This window comes from Schistocerca piceifrons, chromosome 4 (assembly GCF_021461385.2).
Source record: "Schistocerca piceifrons isolate TAMUIC-IGC-003096 chromosome 4, iqSchPice1.1, whole genome shotgun sequence".
Taxonomy (NCBI): Eukaryota; Metazoa; Arthropoda; class Insecta; order Orthoptera; family Acrididae; genus Schistocerca; species Schistocerca piceifrons.
Genome location: NC_060141.1, coordinates 390905900 through 390925908, shown reverse-complemented (window position 1 = coordinate 390925908; position 20009 = coordinate 390905900). Strand labels below are relative to the sequence as shown.

The window sequence follows — 20009 nt, the reverse complement described above, 5'->3', positions numbered from 1 at the left end:
ACTATCACCTGTCTGCTATGGCCTAAGAATTTTAAAGGCTACAACAATCAAAACAACAGTACTGCAGGCATACTATGCACAGTTCCAACCACTAAGCCGACATGGGATCATTTTCTGGGTATACTCAACTCACAGTGTAAAAGTTTTTAGAATGCAAAAAAGAGCTTTAAGAATAATTTGTGGCCTTAAAAAGATAGAGTCCTGTAAATCCCATTTTACTGAGTTTGGTGTTCTAAATGTTCCAAGTTTATTCGTTTATGAAACTATCTTGTTCACTAGGGACTACCTCCTGAAAACAGGCAAACTGATACAGAACAAAAATGTACCAGAAGTGAATCAAATATACATCAAAAATATCACAGAACAACCACCTATCAGAGGAGCATAGTTAACACTGGTGTAATACTGCACAATAAGGTACCAGAGGAAATAAAAAATACTGCTCATCCAATGTTTAAAGCTAAACTAAAAGCATTTCTAATAAAGCGCTGTTTCTATTCTGTCAGAGAATTTCTGAATAAGTAACAAAATTAGTTGTAATAGGTACCTAATTTTAATTTGCCCACTATTTTGCTAATACTATGTATTATTGTAACTTATCTTTGACCTGTCCAATATCAATTTTACAATTTGTGCTATATGATAAAACTGGACCAATAAAAAATCAAATCAAATCAAAAATGTGTCATGAGTCACCTTCTCATTTTTTACTGCAAAAATATGTAATATTATGTTTTATGAATTATGCGGTGCCATGACAATTGTGTTTTTAATAGAGGTTGATTTCAGGAAAACCTAAAACCATTTCATGGAATAGCTGACATATCTGTAGTGAGAGATCTTAAATGTTATTTTCACCTTCGCAGTATCTAATCTCCCTCTGAAGTGCAGTAATTGATTCACATGACTGTTGAAGTCTACAAATTTGTGTCATGGACAACAGCAGATATGCAATGCAGTTTCCTCACAAGCCTAGTGCCAATATCGCTTTCATTATTACAATTTTAGTTTTGTTTCACAATGACTGTTGAAGTAATTTTTATTTTACCAGGGATGCACCTGTTGGAGAATCATGCAACTATGCTCTTCAAGAACTTCTGAGAATAACCCACTCTCATATTGCAGAAAAAACTTTGTTCTTTTTTGACACATTCAGAGAAATCGCTGCAACAAATATGGATGACTTCCAGAGATTACATAGGTTAAAAGAAGAAATCAAAACTTTTGATTTCTCAAGGGTTCCACATTTTGAAAAACAGGTGGGTTTTCACTTTTAATCAGTTTTACTTTGAGTTCCATTTAAATAAACATTTGAGTGTCCCTTATTCAACAACTTCAAAATCTTTTGGTGCATGCTACACACACTTCATCAACTAGTTGTTGTACAAAATATGGCAGTATTGCAACTGTGTTATTGTTGTACATGGCAGTGCTTTGCAAACTATCAAACATGATAGAACCTGTAACCGATCATTAAATAACAACAGTACACTTGTTATAAAAACTTAATTGGTGTGTTTTGGTCATGGGCCGTCATCAAATATCAGAAACAAACTCGATATAAAGTATCATGTCACATGATAATTGTGCTTAAGCACCAATGTTAGTAGAGTTACTACTTGACATTATAGTTTGTATCAAGTTGGTTTCTGATATGTTTATGATGAGCTGTGCCCAGAATATGTCAATAAAGTTTTTGTAACAGATAGATTCTTGTTATTTAGTGACCCAAAGCAATGTTAAGGGCATGTCAAGTTAATCATATAGTGCTTTATGACCTTGTGCTGCAAGTTCTTACTATGATAAAGAGAGCCAGAAAGAATAGTCTGTCTTCAACTTGTAGACACAAGGCTCTCAAAAAAGAGCACAGAACAAAGAACAAGGAAGAAGAAAATAGAAGACCAGAAAACACATGAGAAACAGAAAATTGAAGCATCCACACCCACAACTGCATCACTTGAGTCATTGTTTGATGATTCAGTCAAAATACTTCTCATTTCTGGTAAAGCGGTAGGAGAATGTTTCTGGCCTAATTTACTACTCCGGGTCAGAGTGCTTGAAAACAACATTATAAAGATTTTTGACTGCACAATTAGTGTCTTCTTTAGACTGATGTCAGTACAGTGTTGATATTTTTCTGCCTGCAGCAGAAGTACTTGCTCACTATATTTACCATCTTCCTATTAATAAATCTAGGTATTCATTAAAACTGATGGAGGTGAGATAGAACCATGCTGAAACTATTTAATAATAATATTCCTACAATTCTGCCTGCTCTTTAGGGTGCCAAATTGCTGCCTGCCTTAGGGTATTAGGAAATCAAATGAATAAAGTCTGGCAATAGTGGTTTCATTCAGGGAAAAAGAGCAGCTCATTTTTCATTCAAAAAACACAAAATTCTTTTCAAAAAGACCAAGCGCAAGCTATTTGAAGTGCATTAACAAGGTAGGCATTAGATGGCGATGTAAAATTTCTTTGTGGTTATACTGGTAATGGTCACTTTAAAGTGCATGTTCCACATTGAGCACACATTTGATAAAAAAATGGACTCTCCTTTCTATCATCACTTTTATGAATAATTTTCACAAAACATCATTGAAAGTAAAATATTAAAGATTACAGATAGTCCTGTCACACCTCTTTTCAAACATCCCACTGCTCATGATGTTCATTAAGGTGAGAAGTGTATGGAAAAGCATTTTTACGCTTCAGAAATTAATAATATTCTTCATGTAATTACCTTACCTTCTGATGAAGTCACCCTTAGATGTGAAGAAATCTGGTCAAGGTATATAGAAAACCTATGCAACTGGTTGGCAGATTTTTACATATTTTTCAAATAACATTCTTGAAATTAAATGATGGAATATCCAAGGAAGAATAATGACAGTATTAAGAAAAGGATAGATTGCTAATCACCATATAGTGGATACGTTGAGTCACAGACAAGCACAACAGAAAGTCTTCTAAAGAAGTAAGCTTTCAGGCAGTGGGCTTTCTTCTGAATTAGACCACACACACACACACACACACACACACACACACACACACACACACACACACACACACACACACACATTCACTCAAACCCGACTCATAAACATGACCACTGTCTGTGGCTGCCAAGGCCAGACTGGGAGCAACAGCACATGACGGGAGAAACAATCTTGGTGGTAGGAGTAAGGAGGAGGCTGGGGCAGGGAAGGGGAGGGATAGCAGGGTAGGTGTGGTGGACAGTAAAGTAATGCTTGTGGGAGCATACAGAGTCGAGGTGGGGATAGGGTAGGATGGCTAAGTGCAGTTGGGAGGTTAAGCAGATTGCAGGGAGAGTGGAAAATGAGAGAAGTGTTAAGACTGTGGGTGTTTTGGTGGAATAGAGGCTGTGTGGTCCTGGAGTGGGAACAGGGATGCGGGTAGGTGGGTGAAGGGTAGTGACTAATGAAGGTTGAGGCCAGGAGGGTTACAAGAATGTAGGATGTATTGCAGGGAGAGTTTCCGTGTGTGGAATTAAGAAAATCTGGTGTTTGTAGAAAGGATCCAGATGGCACATGCTCTGAAGCAGTCATTGAAATGAAGAATGCTGTGTTGGGCAGCATGCTCAGCAACTGGGTGGTCCAGCTGTTTCTTGGCTACAGTACATTGGTGGCCAGTCATCTAGGCAGACAGCTTGTTGGTTGTCATGCCCACATAGATTGCAGCAGAGTGGTTGCAGCTTAGCTTCTAGATCAAATGACTAGTTCCACAGGTAGCCTTGTCTTTGATGGGATAGGTGATGCTTGTGACTGGACTGGAGTAAGTGGTGGTGGTGGTGGTGGTGGTGGTGGTGGTGGTGGTGGTGGGAGGGAAGATGTATAGGGCAGGCCTTGCATCTAGGTCTATTACAGGGATATGTGCCATGAAGCAAGAGGTTGGGAGCAAGGGTTGAATAGTGATGGACAAGAATATTGTGCAGGTTTGGTGGGTGACGGAATAGCTCTGTGAGAGGGGTGGGAAGGATAGTGGGTAAGACATTCCTCATTTCAGAGTATGATGAAGTTAGTCAAAACCCTGGCTTAGAATGTGATTCAGTTGCTCCAGTCCTGGGAGGTACTCAGTCATGAGGGGAATGCTCCTGTATAGCCAGATGGTGGGACTTTGGGAAGTGGTGGGTGACTGGAGAAATAAGGCATGGAAGGTCTATTTCTTTGCAAGGTTGGGAGGGTAATTACAGTCTGTGAAGGCCTCAGTGAGACCCTTGCTATATTCGGGAGGGACTGCTCATCACAACAGATGTGATGGCCAGAAGGCCACAAGTGGCCTCCTTGGTATGGAAAGAGTTGTAGCTATCAAAATGGAGATGTTGCTGGTGGTTGGTAGGTTTGATATGGACATAGGTACTGATGTAGCCATCTTTGAGATGGAGGTAACATAAAGGAAGGTGGCTTGTTGGGTGGAGGTGACCAGGTTAAGCGAATGGGGAAGATGGTGTTGAGGTTCTGGAAGAATGTGGAAGATGGTGTTGAGGTTCTGGAAGAATGTGGATAGAGTGTCATCACTCTTAATCCAGATCATGAAGGTGGCATTACTGAATCTGAACCAGGTGAGGGGTTTGGAATTCTGGTTGGTTAGGAAGGATTCCTCTAGGTGGCCCATTGCCCATACCCCAGGGTATGCCAATGGGCATCCGCATGTCATGTCTACATCTACATCCACATACATACTCCGCTAGCCACCAAGCAGCGGTGTGTGGCAGAGGGCACAATTCGCGTCAAAGTATTATTTCCTCCCCTCTGTTCCACTCGCGGATTGCACGAGGGAAAAACGACTGTCTGAACACCTCAGTATGAGCTCTTATCTCCCTTACCTTTGATTCATGATCATTGCGTGATTTGAAAGTTGGTGGTAATAATATATGCTCTACATCCTGGGTGAAGATTGGATTTTGAAATTTAGTGAGCAGCCCCTTCTGTTTAGCGCGCCATCTATCTGCAAGTGTGTCCCACTTCAAACTTTCCATGAGATTTGTGACGCTCTTGCGATGGCTAAATATACCAGTCATGAATCTTGCCACTCTTCTTTGGTCCTTCTCAATCTCTGAATCAGACCCAACTGGTAAGGGTCCCATACAGATGAACAATACTCAAAGACTGGACGCACTAAGATATTGTAAGCTATTTCCTTTGTTGAAGGACTACATCACTTCAGGATTCTACCAATAAACCACAATCTAGAGTTTGCCTTACCTGTTACTTGTGTAATTTGATCATTCCATTTGAGATCATTTCAAATAGTAACACCCAGATACTTGACTGATGCTACCGCTTCCAAAGACTGGGCATTTATTTTGTACTCATAGATTAATGGGGATTTTCACCTTTTTATATGCAGTAAGTTACACTATCTAATATTGAGAGACAACTGTCAGTCATTACACCACGCATTTATTTTCTGCAAATCCTCATTGATTTTTTCACAACTTTCATGTGATACTATTTTCCTGTAGTCTACAGCATCATTGGCAAACAGTCTAAGGTCACTGTCAATACCATCAACCAGATCGGTTATGTAAATCGTAAAAAGCAGATGACCTATTACGCTACCCTGGGACACACCTGAAGTTACGCTTGTTTCTGTTGAAGTCGCCCCGTTCAGGACGACATACTGCTTCGTGTCTGTTAGAAAACTTTCTATTCAACTGCATATGTAATTGGGTAGACCGTAAGTGCGCACTTTTTGTAGCAAAGCGACAGTGCAGAACTGAGTTGAACGCCTTTTGAAAGTCGAGAAATATGGCATCAACCTGGGAGCCGGTATCTAGAGCCTGTTGTATATCATGCACAAAGAGGGCCAGCTGTGTCTCGCATGACCGCTGTTTCCTAAAACTGTGCTGGTTTCTGCAGATGAGCTTCTCAGAGTCTAGAAAGGTCATTATGTCTGAACACAAAATATGTTCCATGATTCTACAAGAAATCGATGTCAGTGAAATTGGCCAGTAATTATGTGCGTCCGATTTTCTACCCTTTTTATAGATTGCTATGACCTGGGTCTTCTTCCAGTCCCGTGGAACTTTCTGCTGTTCCATTGATCTCTGATAGATGGCAGATAAGAATGGTGCTATATTTGTAGCATAGTCAACGTAAAATCTTACGGGGATACCGTCAGGGCCAGATGCCTTCCTGGCATCTAAGGATCTTAACTGTTTTACCTTCCCAGATACACTAAACACTATGTCAGCCATCCTTTCGTTTATTCGATAATTGAAAGGGGGAATGGTGCTGCAGTCTTCTATCATAAACGAGTTTTTGAAAGCTAGGTTTAGAATTTTGGCCTTCTGTTTATCATCATCAGTTACATTACCCATGCTGTCAGCAAGCGAAGGTATTGAATTATTTGTAGCATTCATAGATTTTACGTACGACCAAAATTTTTTGGGGTTATTTTTAGAATCTGCAGATAAAATATTGCTTTCAAATTCGTTCTTCTGACAGCTGCTTTCATTCCACATAATTTCTGTTTGTCAGCAGAGCAGTGACTATGTTTAAAATGACTGTGCAAAATTCTCTGCTTTCTGAGCAACTTCCTAATATGTTTGTTGAACCAAGGTGGATCCTTTCTCTCCCCTATACTTTTGCTAGGTGCATACTTCTCTAGCACATCGTGGACAATATCTTTAAATTCCAACCAAAGATGCTCAATATTTTGTGTCCCACAAAGATGCTCAATATTTTGTGTCCCATGGTGAATGCTTGGAGCTGACTATGAAGATATTCATTAATGACACTTTTATTTGCTTTCCCAAACAAGAAAACTCTATGCTGTTTCTTTGGTTTTTTTGTAACCTCCACTGACATGGAAGCCACAATGACATTATGGTCACTAATACCTTTTTCTAGATTAACTTCCTCAAAAAAATCAGGTCTGTTTGTCGCCATGATATCTAACATGTTCCCATCTTGAGTTGGTTTTCTAACCAACTGCTCAAGGTTGTACATTGAGAGCGCTCCTAGAATAACTTCACACGTATCTTTGCTTCTGCCCCCTGTGATAAACGTGTAATTTTCCCAGTCAGTGGATGCTAGATTAAAGTTTCCACCTATAACTAATGGATAATTTGGATATTTACGTCCTCTGTACTCAGGACTTTACCTGAAATGTTCTATGGCATTTGTTGTGGATGCTGGTGGTCTATAAAAAAATACAATGGTCAATCCTTGTCTGATTAACAGCTTTAACCAGACTATTTCACAGTCCGACCCAGTATCGATCTCAACTGTGTTTAAACAACTTTTAACTGCAATGAACACACCATCTCCCATAGCATCAGTCCTATCCTTCCTAAACATTGTCTAATCAGAGTTCAAAATTTCACTGCTTTTTATGTCTGGTTTCAACTTAATACAATATTGGCATTGCTACTGTTTATTTCAGAGAGTAACTTGGGGATCTTGCTACAGACACTTAGACAATTTACTAACATGAGATTAAGCATATTTAAATCCTTTGGAATGACCTGTTTAGGTGAACTAACAATTTTTGCAATTGGCACACACACATCAGTGTAAGGAACTGGTAATTTTTCAGGCCAGCGGTTTGTTGCCCATGGGGAGGACCCTAATCTAAAAAAACCCCATGTGCATGCCACAAGTACTGTGCTACCCATGTAGCCGCTACCTGTGTGTAGTGCACCTCTGATCTATCGAGTGGCGTCCTACAATCTTCCACCCCATAGCATAGGTCGAGGAATCTACAACCATTTTCGTCACAGAGTCGACGTAGCCTCTGGTTTAGATTCTCCACTCGACTCCAAACCAGAGGACCCCAGTCCACCCTGGGTACAATGCTGCAGATTGTCAGCTTGGCTTCCACTCCTCGAGAGATGGAGGCCGCCTTCACCAATTTAGCCAGCCGTCGAAAGGACCCAATGATTTCCTCGGAACCCCGACGACAGGCATTATTGGTGCTGACATGCGCAACAATCAAGCAACAAGCTAGCTGAACCCCATACACTCGATAGCTGCCGGAAGAGCCTCTTCCACATCCCAGACAAGGCCCCCAGGAAGCACATCGAGTGAACATTGGACTTCTTCCCCACCCTAGCCGCTATGTTCCTGAGGGGCACCGTGACCCACCTAACATTGGAGCTCCCAATAACTAACAAACCCCTACCCCCACGTGCCTGTCCGGACCTTGCTGAAGGAGTGGCCACTATCCTGGCAGAAGGTGCATTCAGATCCGGCTCAGCCCCCCCCCCCTTCCCCCAGCATCAGATAGGACACTGAATCTATTAGCAAAGTGCATGGGATTTAGCAGCAGTCTGCGTTCTCCCATGCACCCTTTCAGATGCGACACATTTCCCCTTAGTGCGGTTAAATCGACATACTTTCCAGGCTTTGTGTATTCTACAACAAATATTCAGCTCATTTTCCTCTAACATTTCTAAGTTAGATATCAGTGCACATTTTGATGGACATGCCTCTACTAAACCAAAATTGTCTACACTGATGGGCACTACCCAGCTTCTATCAGTTTCCTGCACAAAAGATAAACTACATTATATGCAACATTGTGCCAGACCCAGTTCCTCTTTTTCTGGCTAGGCCTCCACTACATATAAAGTATTAACTGGTGGATAAGTTCATCCAAAGCAACCTTCCTGTACCTTTCAGTATTATGTCCCATTAGTCAAGCCTAAGAGACCAAATATGCACTTTAACTAGCTTAAATGATGCCTCAGGTGTTCCTCTTGACAGTTCAGTTCTTTCAGCAATAAAACTGAGACAGAATGCTGTCCTATCCACCTCCAATATGTGCTGTTGTAGATCCACTTTGGGATGATTATTTACTAAAAAGTCAAACCCAGGAATGATGTACATGGTGTTCACCCTAGGGAGAACTTCCACGTGCACATGGAAGTATATCCTCTCACATCGAAATCCAGTAATGCTGATTTGAGGAAGGGAAAGCTACTACCACCTATATCACATAATTTATGGTGTGGTGGGTTCAAATTTATAACACCAAATACACTCTGGTTAGCCATGGACCCTCTTACGTAGCCAGTTAGACAAATGTCTGCCGCTGCTTTCACAAAGATGTATCCCACAGTCATAGTTTCTGGAAGGGTTGTGCAGTGGTCGCACTGCTCCCTGTCCTGTTTAATGTAGGGGTGTAAATGTTATCCTGATTCCACCTTCTACATGCCTGGAAACTTTTTATATTGATGAGCTCACCTGTTTGCACCTTTGATGCTGTGGCTTCCTACAAAACTGCTGAATGTGGCCAAGAGAGCTATATCTATAAAATATTATCTCTGTATTAAAAACTGCTTACTTCTCTCAAGCCATATATATTTATGTTGAACTTAATTTAAAAGCAAATTTCATAAAGTTGAATTTGTAGCTATAAGTTGCTAACTGCACACAGCTTACATTAATCATATCGTGTAGTTTTAATGGTAAAGTAAACAGTCAATATGACCAAATTTAAAAACGAAAAATTCAGTTTCTGTATTTTGTTTTATATTACAGTTTGAAAATGTATTTGCAAGAAAGGAACTGGAAAGGAAACGTGAACATTTGAAGTTTAGTCAGTCACATAGGAGCATGACCTTATTTCCTGAATATGAGAAAAAAGTGAAGTTACTGCAAAAATTAAAATATATAGATGCCAACAAGTGTGGTAATTATACTATTTATTACTTAAAGAAACAGTAAAATATTAGAAAAATATTGTTAAGTTGTTTTGTTGTGTGATTATTATTAGTAGTTCCAAAACTTCATATATTTGTTAATAGTTTGTGTATTGTTCCCTGCAGTGGAATTGAAAGGTCGTGTTGCTATCAAAATGCGCAATCATGAACTGATGATCACAGAGTTAGTGTTACGTAACATACTAACAAACCTTCGACCTGCAGAGATTGCAGCAGTGCTGTCTAGCCTGGTCTTTGAAGGAAAGACTGATACTGAACCGAAGGAAGTAGTTGCCGTTGCCCTAGCAGTGGTATGTATGGAATGCTCCAATCCTTGTATACATATATTCTTTTTAAATAGACAGTTACCTTAAAATCTACTAACTACTCAAGTGATTGTTGTGAGGTTTCCTGGGTTATTTGTTGGTGTTAATTTGTCCTGCGAGTCGCTGGTAGCAGCAATGAATATTACTGGAATTTATTTGATTATAATCAAGTTCTATGTGCTGTTTGGTTTTCTGTTTGAATAGACATATTTTTGTATAAATAACACTGGTTTGTATTTCATAAGGAGGCTGACTTATATAGTAACAGTGTAGGCAGAAGTTTCACACCTTGATAATTTCGTCTTTGTCCTTTCACCCCAAATAATTTTTATGCATTCTGCAGAATGTACTAACACATTATTTTTGTGCTTAAATTCACTGTTGCCTTCCATGACTTGGATCACATGACTGACAACTTCCACAAGTAAATCTTTCATGATATGGACTCGGGGAAACGTGTCCCAGTCACTAACATGTTAGTAATTTCATTATCAATATTACTCAGCTGCACAGCCCTTATTATATTATGAAAATACCTTTTCCATATCTTCAGAGCTCTAATGTATCCATTTATTCATGTATCCTCCAAACACTCAGTGACCTTTTTCAAACTGTTGATGCCAATGTTTTCTTTTTTGTGGTAGTTGAATTCAAAAGTACTGAAATATAAAGTTTGTTTTGTGATTTGGCAAATATAAAACATTGAGTCCCTTAAGATTTAGTATTGGTCCACAACTATTCTTTGCTTACACAAATGGCCTTCCTGTGGCTGTTCAGTAAATCTAATGTTCACTAATGACACAATAATATTAATCAAGAGCCAAACTGCGACGCGACAATGTTGCAATTTGTGGCTTACATATTGCCGTTTGAACTAAAAATACAAACACAATTAATGTCCTTGGCTCTCTACTGCCTAGAGAATTTCCCATCCATCATTGTCTGTTCAGTTAATAAACAGCTGCACCCAATTTCTTTCAAGTAAGCAGTAATTAACTGCTAAGTTAATGATGGGGGCAAGTTACTATAAATCACTGTAGTCAAAAAGCACCCGTTTGTGATGAAATTAAAAGTATATTTGACTAAAAATCACATGAACTAGTGGCTGCTGCATAACTCTGAGCCTATCATGGATACTAACCTGATGCAAAGTCAACTACTGATTGCTAATTCCTGCACAAAGAGTGTCCTGAAGAGAAGTTAAGGTCCATAGACCAACTTGTGAACCCCTATTTCATATAGACAACACTACAAATACCAAATACTCTTACTCAGAGTAATCACTGTCCAAAAAAGCCACAAATAAATGCAAGTCCCCTCTGTGGCTAACGTATGAAAAAGTAAAATCCTCATTCAACATACACTATTGAAACGGTCACAAGTTCTCATCGGTCTCACTCAAATAATCGGCAAAGTTTGAGAAGCCACTAAATAAAACAACAGTCTAATCATGACTCAACTCCACAAATTTCATGAGTGATAAGGGCAGACACATGAAAGACTATAAATCGAAACTGAAAGTTGTAACTAATAGTCCATACAGAGTATTGCACATCCAGCATCCACCATAGTCTCATTCTGAATGCCCAGTCCAAGGCTCTGGCCAGACTTTCAGTAACTACCAGTACTTAAGCTCAAAATTTGCATCAGTACAAATTTCATTTTCCATATTCTTATTACTAACTAAAATCTAATCACATGCTTGTGTGCTGATTAATCCGATGTGTCACAGTCAGATGTAGAGTGAATAGTTCACCTAGAGTTAGTAAAAACATAATTAGTAAGACTGCACAGTTTTATTATAGGGGTCAGACAAAAGTATGGAAACACTGCAAGAAATGCGTACTTGAACATAATGCAGATGCCAGCCAAGCGTGCAGGTTGCACTAGCATATTTGACCATGGACAGCAACTGTACAGTGTACTCAATAAGTTGCAAGTATCAGTTGGCAGTCTGAATAGTTGAGAATGATGGAAGAGGAAGATTGACAATACAAAAAGAAACTGAAGTAGTAGCATTGTCAATAACTGGAGCGCCTGGTGTTCGTCAAACACCAAGCACTGCGTAGGTTGCAATGCTCTCTGAGGTCTCACTATTTTTTCTTGTACCACCTTCATTTCCTCAGGTTCCACCCCCCCCCCCCCCACACACACACAAAAACATTCCCATACTCATTGTAGCCCTCTACATCCCCCACCCTTGTACAGTACCTAATTGGTATACTGGCTACTTCTTCTTTGGCCAAATTATTTTTTTGAAAAATGGTACAACCACATCTTTCCCATTTATTTCAAAAATTACTACATTTTCAATAAAATTTAATCTCCCTTTGTACTGGTTAAAGAAATCTATGCCAATTAGCATTTTTGTACATAGATCAGGGATTACAAGGAAGTTATGGAGTACTTGCTTACCATTTATTTTTACTGGCAACAAAACTTCGTGTTTAATAGGTTTTTTAACTTTTCCTGTAGCTACAATTATCGCATCCCCATTACTGGCATGATTACTAGTTCAATTCTATTTGGCAATGATTCAACCAACTTTACTCACAGTACAAAAATCACTGCCACTATCTGCTAAACACTGTACTTCTTCGCCACGCACTTGCAGACTAATTACTGGACTTCCTTTCATTGCTAGTGTCAGAACCCTCCTCCATCAAATCATTCACAACCTCCCTTTTGTCTAAACCTTCCCTGTTTCCAGAAATTACACAGTTTTTTTGCAGAATTACCCACATCACTTTCTCTCCCATACTAATTATTCTGTCCACTAATCATCATCATCATCATCATCATCATCATCATCGTCATCATCTTGGACAGTTTCCAGCCACTGGCTGGGTCTGTCGTCTGTCCATAAGTCTCCCATAAGTCCAACCCCTCGTCCAAGTCGTGGGAGATGGGCAACGGCACAAAGTAGGGGACTGCCTATAGGGGCGATGTACAGCGGGGACTTCGTGTGCCCCAGGACCGCTACGGTAGCTGGGAAGGCCCTATGGGAACCCTGAAACATGACGGCTAACGGGGCTCTGGTGAAGCTGCGATAGGCCTAGCAAGCCAGTAGAGGATAAATCAACTGCTTTCAAAAAGGGAACATGCCTCGGATCATCTGTCCACTAATGACAGCTCCAAAAATTTTACCAGCATTTTTCCATTCTCTCTCTCTCTCTCTCTCTCTCTCTCTCTCTCCCCCCCCCCCCCCTTTTTCTACAGTTAGTTAGCTGACCCTCATTTTGGTCACCATTTTCCTGCCTCTCCCTTATAGCTTCACAAATATCATCATTTATAGATGCTAGTATTTTTCTACACTGACATCACTAATCTCCTGTAATTCTGCAGCTTCTGTACTTTCTCCTTCCCCAGGATATGACTCAACTTGGTTGCTAAAGAGTTTCTGGCAATCAGGTTCTGTCACATTTTCCGCTAATACATCACCCATTTTGTGTGCAATACAGCGCTTATTTTGTTTATGCCTGTCCAAAAACTCACTTAAACCTCTGCTAGATGTACAGATTTTTATGTAGCTCGTTTTGTCTGTTGTTACTACCTTCTTCGGCTCCTCACATATAATCCCTGCCTGTTTAGTGCTAAAACATACAGAGGATTTTGCTTGCATATTCAAATTACTACTTCCCGTCTTGTAAATGCTAGCTCTTTCATGGATGGCATTTAGTTTCACGGATTCTGGGACTCTGTACCATGTCTTATGTTTACCTCCATTTGCTGTCGCCTTGGCGCAACATCATCCTCTCGCGCCTGAGAATACGAGCGATACTTGTGCACCTGCTCCCCATTATTTCGCCTATCTTTTATTGGATAGCGCCACATCCCGGCACCTCTGCTCCTGCTGTTTCCACAGTACAAACCAATTCTTTTAAAGTTTACATTCTGCAGTGGTTCTGCATTATTTGGTGGTCGTACATTACGATTTGCATGCTCCTCTTCATGCGAGAGCTTCTCAACTCCCTCCAAATAACTAATGAATTTATGAAAAATGTCATCCTTCGGAGCTGCAATAATTTTGTTTCACCAGTTCATGGGCAGTTTACCTTCCAGACCCATAACAATGTGTTCTGGCTCGACTTCATTGTTTAAATGTGACAAGTTTGTCATCCATTTTAACGGAAACTTTCTTGTGCTTTCTTCTCTGGGATTAAACTTTTCCCCAGTCCAGAAGCTATTTAGCTTGCCCCAATATTCTTTAAAAAACGTTAGAGTATTGTACTGTGCAATAGCGATATTCCCCCAAATTCTATGCTCTCCCAAGAATTTAGATGTAATGAACCCTATTTTTTTCTGCCTGACCACAAACTAGGTAGAACACCTTCAAAGTCATTCCAAAATTCTTTTGGATGTACATTTCCTGTTGGGTCAAAACGTAAAAACTGCCTGTTAGTGACATACGATATTTCAGACAATTCTGCTACAAAACTACACCCACTACTGTCAGTTTCATGTCTGAGGTTGGTTTCAACTTGGCATAATCTACTGCTATGCTCATCCAACTATTTTCAACCTCTTCTACCTGGTTAGTTAGCTGAATGACATTTTCTTAAGACACGCCCACTCAGTCAGACACACTTTTTACTTCATTCATACATTTGGCATATTCAGAACTAATTTTACTGTCTAACAATTTGTGATCATTTACACTTATAGACTCTGCCGCCACTATTTTGACCTCTACATTCTGCACACTTTCTTTTATCGCATCTACCCTTTGTTTGTTTCCAATAGCAACTTTTTGCAAGGTATCTGTTAATCCAATTTTTACAGTTTTAGTTAATTGCTGGCAGTTATTCTCAACTTCAGAAATTTTTCCATCCACTTTACTTTCTAACAACTTCAAATTGTTTTCCCACATTTCTTTTAAAACCACAGTCTACTTTTCAAGTTTTTCATTGATTTTCTGAACAATTGTTTCAGCCAAATTAGTATGTCCATCTTTTATAGAACACATTAATGCTGCAAACATTTCTTGCATACTTCCTGGTTCTATTTTCCGCATTACTGTTTCCTATTTATCTTGTTCCACCAGTACTATACCAAATTTGGTATCCACATCTGACACATTTGATTCAGTAACACTACCAACATTGTTATCACACAATTGGTTGTTACCGATTTCATGCTTAATGTCACTTTAGGGATCTACATTATCTCCACTGGTTACATTAACAGACATACTTGAAGCAGAGTCTACTCCACCATCCATGAATAACAAAGAAATATCACCAAAAACCTCCTCTTTTATTCTAACATCTACTCCTTCTCTCTGTTCAGATGTGGTAGTTTGTGAAGCACTTCCTCATTATTCATATTTATAAAATCATTATCGCTTTCCATGCTACTCAGTCCTTCAGCACGTGCACACACACACACACACACACACACACACACACACACACACACACACACACACACACACACACACACGCGCGCAGCTTAACTTATCTTTCGATGAATGCTGTAGCCTCAGCGTGTTGAAACTGCGAGCTCAACCTCCTCCATCTGCTGAACTAGTTTCAGGGTCCCCACTCATCATGTAACTTGGCAGCGCTACCCTTCTGTACTGCTGCTCATTGATACCACCATGACTCCGTCTGTTTTGCCAGCCAATGTACCGTGTGTGGCGATGTAGTTCGTTTCTGGCATTATACCAGCACCTGCCTGTGAACTCTTCGCAGCAGATCACCGGTAGGAAAGCCGAGTAGAAACCTTCCATACTGCAACTCTCACAAGGCTGCATACAATGTAACTATTCTAAAAATCGGGGGAAGGTCTTAACTATGAATGAAGGGTGGAAATACTGGTAAAACTTTGGTATATTCTGAAGTTGAGAATTACAAGTTCACTGCCTAGCCCATGCTAATCCTAACACAGTCATGCACAAACCCTTTCATTCACGTTAGCAAGTTCATGGTAATGTATTTCCCAAAATCTGAACAGCTAATAAGTACAGAATGCTCTTAAATGAAAATTCACTCAAGTTTTTGGTCACCGATCTGCTCAATATGCCACGTGGAACTACTGTCTTTTCTCATACACAAAATTACTTAAAAAATCCATACTTTCTAAAGAAAAAACACACCGGAATATTCTAATAATTTCCGGGTATGCAGCCGGATCCCGTCGACATTCTGCCACGATATTTCGGCGCAGAGACGTCCGGCCATCATCAGGTGAGTACACAACTACTGAAGAGCCCAGGTGCAGTCGCGGTATTTATGCCGAATCTCGCGCATGTGAAATGTACTGGCATCCTACAGCGCGTGTGTCAGGTGTTGACATGCGCAGCATAGCCGAGTTGTACCTGCTGCCCTCGGTGGTGGAAATAAAGGTTCATCTAGTCATTGAATATCGAATGACATTGTCGATTCCGCTGTGATTGTATAATTTTAATAACAGGATTCCAATTTTTATCCAGCTGAAAGCCGTTGTCTCGATTTATAAGATTATTGGCAAGACGTATTTCCACTGATTCCTTGATTACGGAATCCCAAAAACCGGAAACTGGGGATAAAATTTTTGTTACATTGTATTCCATTGAATGTCCCAAAGAAATACAGTGCTCTGCTACTGCCGATTTTGACGGTTGCCGCAGACGGGTGTATCTTTCATGTTCTATACATCGTTCATGGACAGTTCTTGTCGTCTGGCCAATATATGCAGTGCCACATTCACAGGGAATTTTGTAGACGCCTGCCTTCTTCAGTTGTAAATCGTCTTTAACGGATCCAACCAGGGCCCGGTTCTTTGCTGGTGGACGGAAGATAACCTTGATTTTATTTTTCTTCAGTAATCGGCCTATTTTCGACGACACATTCCCGGCGTATGGAAGGAACGCAGTTGATTTAAAGTCATCATCTGCGTCCTCAGTGCGTTGCTTCTTGTTATGATAGTTGCGCATGGCCTTCCTTATTTGGCGAGAAGTGTAGCCATTCTCTTTGAAAACCTTCTCCAAATGTTCTAATTCTGCATGGAGGTTTTCATCATCCGATATTATATGCGCTCGATGTATTAAGGTACTGAGAACACCGGCTGTTTGTGCTGGGTGATGGCAGCTTGACGCCTGGAGATACAGATCTGTGTGAGTCGCTTTCCTGTACACAGAATGTCCTAATGACCCATCACTCTTACGGCGTACTAGCACGTCTAGAAATGGTAAAGTGCCCTCTTTTTCAATCTCCATCGTAAATTTGATGTTCTCATGTAATGAGTTTAAGTGATGAAGGAATTTCTCCAGTTCCTGTTTGCCATGAGGCCATACAGCAAAAGTATCATCTACGTACCGCCAGAAGACCGTAGGCTTTAAAACAGCAGACTCAAGTGCTTTCTCCTCAAAGTCCTCCATAAAGAGATTAGCTACCACAGGCGACAAAGGGCTCCCCATGGCGACGCCGTCTGTTTGTTCAAAGAATTCGTCATTGAATAAAAAGTACGTTGAGGAGAGTATATGTTCAAACAAGGCTGTCATTTCTGCACTGAATAAGTTACCAATAAGATGTAATGATTCCATTAAAGGCACTTTGGTAAAAAGAGCAGAATGTCGACGGGATCCAGCTGCATACCCGGAAATTATTAGAAAAAGAAATACGCCGGGAAAATTTCAGAAATCACACCGAAATATATTTGCCTTCACTTTAAAACACTTTTGAGGCATGTGGCACAACTAAAACCGGCAATTATAACTTCCTTCTGAGCTCATACTACACACGAACATGGCGTTGAAAGGCTGGGCTCTGACTCCTTAGACTGCTCTAACCATTCTCTATCTCTAAGAGAAAAGACGCACGAAGGATACTCCATTCTGATTGGTCAATTTTCTTTAAGGCCAATAGAGAAATATTATTCTCCCGTGTTAGTCCACGCTTTTCATGACTAACCAATCACAACAAATAACACACTTTCGAGTTGTATTTTTTCATGACATAAATATTTCATATTCTGATATTTTATTTATACTTAACGTTAGTGACTATTTTCATTTGCACTCAAATTAGCTTACCTTTTACCATAAACATACTTAACATATTATGACACAAAATTCCCCTTGTCTATATTCACACTGTCTTAAAAATTTCTCATGCTAGTTCATGCAGCATTTGTCAGTATAACAATGATCGACATATTTGCTTTAGATCACATTCATACATCATTCACACGTTTAAAAACATACACAAAACTGTACAAACATAAATAAACAAAAAAACCTTCAAGAAAAAAACAGAACAATTCACAAAAACATCCTCTTGACCTGTTTCTTGAATGTCTCTGTCCGCTAATGTACTCTGGTGGATGAAGGTTATTAGAACTATGAACTCGACAGAACGTGCTTCAGACCATCTATCACTGTTCACGCATGAGTCATTCTCCCAATACACAGGCTCCAGACAGGAGTGATATAAAGGCACCACACCTGCAGTAGATCTGTATTAAGGGATAAATCGTGTTCCAGAGTTGTAACATGGTTGGGGAGGGGGGGGGGGGGGGGGGGAGATGTGTGGGGTAGAAGTGTGAGGGAAGGCATGTCACCGGATTGTGTTCATGTATTTCCTTCCTTCATAAGTCTGCAAACTGGAGGTTGAGCAAGTGATTCCCCACTACATCAATAGTGTGATTCACAAAGTTGCACGGATCCTCCAGTGTGCACCATACGAATAACTGGTGACACAGTGTGCAGATGTGTCCAGGAAGTGTTTATCTTGCACAAAACCCATTAACACCACATGGAAAGAATATTTGAGGTACTAATAGCACTGATGTGCATCATGTGTATGGACAGAATATAAGTAAATCTCTGCACATTGTTCTGCACTGCTAGAGGAGAAACTGATCCTTAGTCATTCTGCATGGCTGAGCCCAGCTAGCTTTTCAGTTGTCAGACAACTACTCCTTCATTTCGTATTCAGTTCTCTTTCCTAAGTAGTCTTCACTGAGCTTATATGTGTACAGTGTAGTTATTTTCAGTTTATTGAGTGAGTGCTTATTTGCAGTTGTTAAATGAGCTATTATTTCAAAAAGCTCAACAGCTGGAGCTGTTAACTGTCTTCCACACTGAAGAACCTTTTCCAGTTGTAACATGCTGTCAATATGTAATCAACACTGTTGATTTCATTTGTCTCCACTATCACTGTCTGGAATACTTTTCACGGCATGAGGGGTATTACCCCATTCTCAGCTCTACCACAATCTGAAGAGGGCCAGAAGCTTAAATTGGCTCCCTCTGCAATAGAAGTAGGTCAACTAGATGTTAAAGAACTCCTATATTTCAACATAATTCAAACAGTCCATTACAGCAGATTACTGTTCTAGACTTGAACATGATCAATCTCATTCCATCAGATATATTCACACCAATTTTGGAAGATATACTGTGGATGTGTCGTAAGTGGCTCCACTCAGTGCAGCCCACTCTACAAGTGCCAGCGATTCTTTAATGGAACATATTTATGCATTCCACGTCTAACGCAATTAATGAAGAGAGAAGTGCAATAATTTTTTGGTCATTCATGACATTAAAACAATTTACAGGGCTTTACAATATTCTGTCAATGATAGACAGCAGGAAGGTGCCACATTTATCAGTGCAATTCGTTTGCCACCATCACCACATATGCACTGTCAATGTCACACTAAAAAAGATAAACACACAGGAATGTATTTTACATAATACCTCAATTAATAGCAGCAATTAAGTACTCACTTAATAAACTGAAAATAACTCCAATATGTAAACACGAGCTTGGTGCAGTTTTGTCTGCTCACTTAAGAGACCTAGACATGAAATGCTGGGGAGTTTTAGTCTGTCTGAGCAGCACTCATGTTGGAGAAAGCTGTCTTTCCTGGAAGAACACTGCAGCTGCCATGCAGGATGACAAAAAATTAATTTCTACTCTAGGAGCGTAGCACAGCATGCAGAGATTTACATGTGTTCCTTCCATGAGCATGACCTGTTTCAGTGTTGGTGGTAGCTAATATCTGTATTCCATGTAGTGTTGACACATTTT

At 40.0% G+C, this 20009-nt stretch overlaps 1 protein-coding gene across 1 annotated transcript in view; it reads left to right on the top strand.

Moving 5' to 3' along the window:
- LOC124795279 (helicase SKI2W) overlaps nt 1-20009 on the top strand; it is a 150118-nt gene that overhangs the window by 110830 nt on the left and 19279 nt on the right. The window contains exons 15-17 of the mRNA XM_047259224.1: nt 1052-1259; nt 9507-9657; nt 9794-9978. Of these exons, the coding sequence (XP_047115180.1) occupies nt 1052-1259; nt 9507-9657; nt 9794-9978 (544 nt within the window). The remainder of the gene's footprint in view (nt 1-1051; nt 1260-9506; nt 9658-9793; nt 9979-20009) is intronic.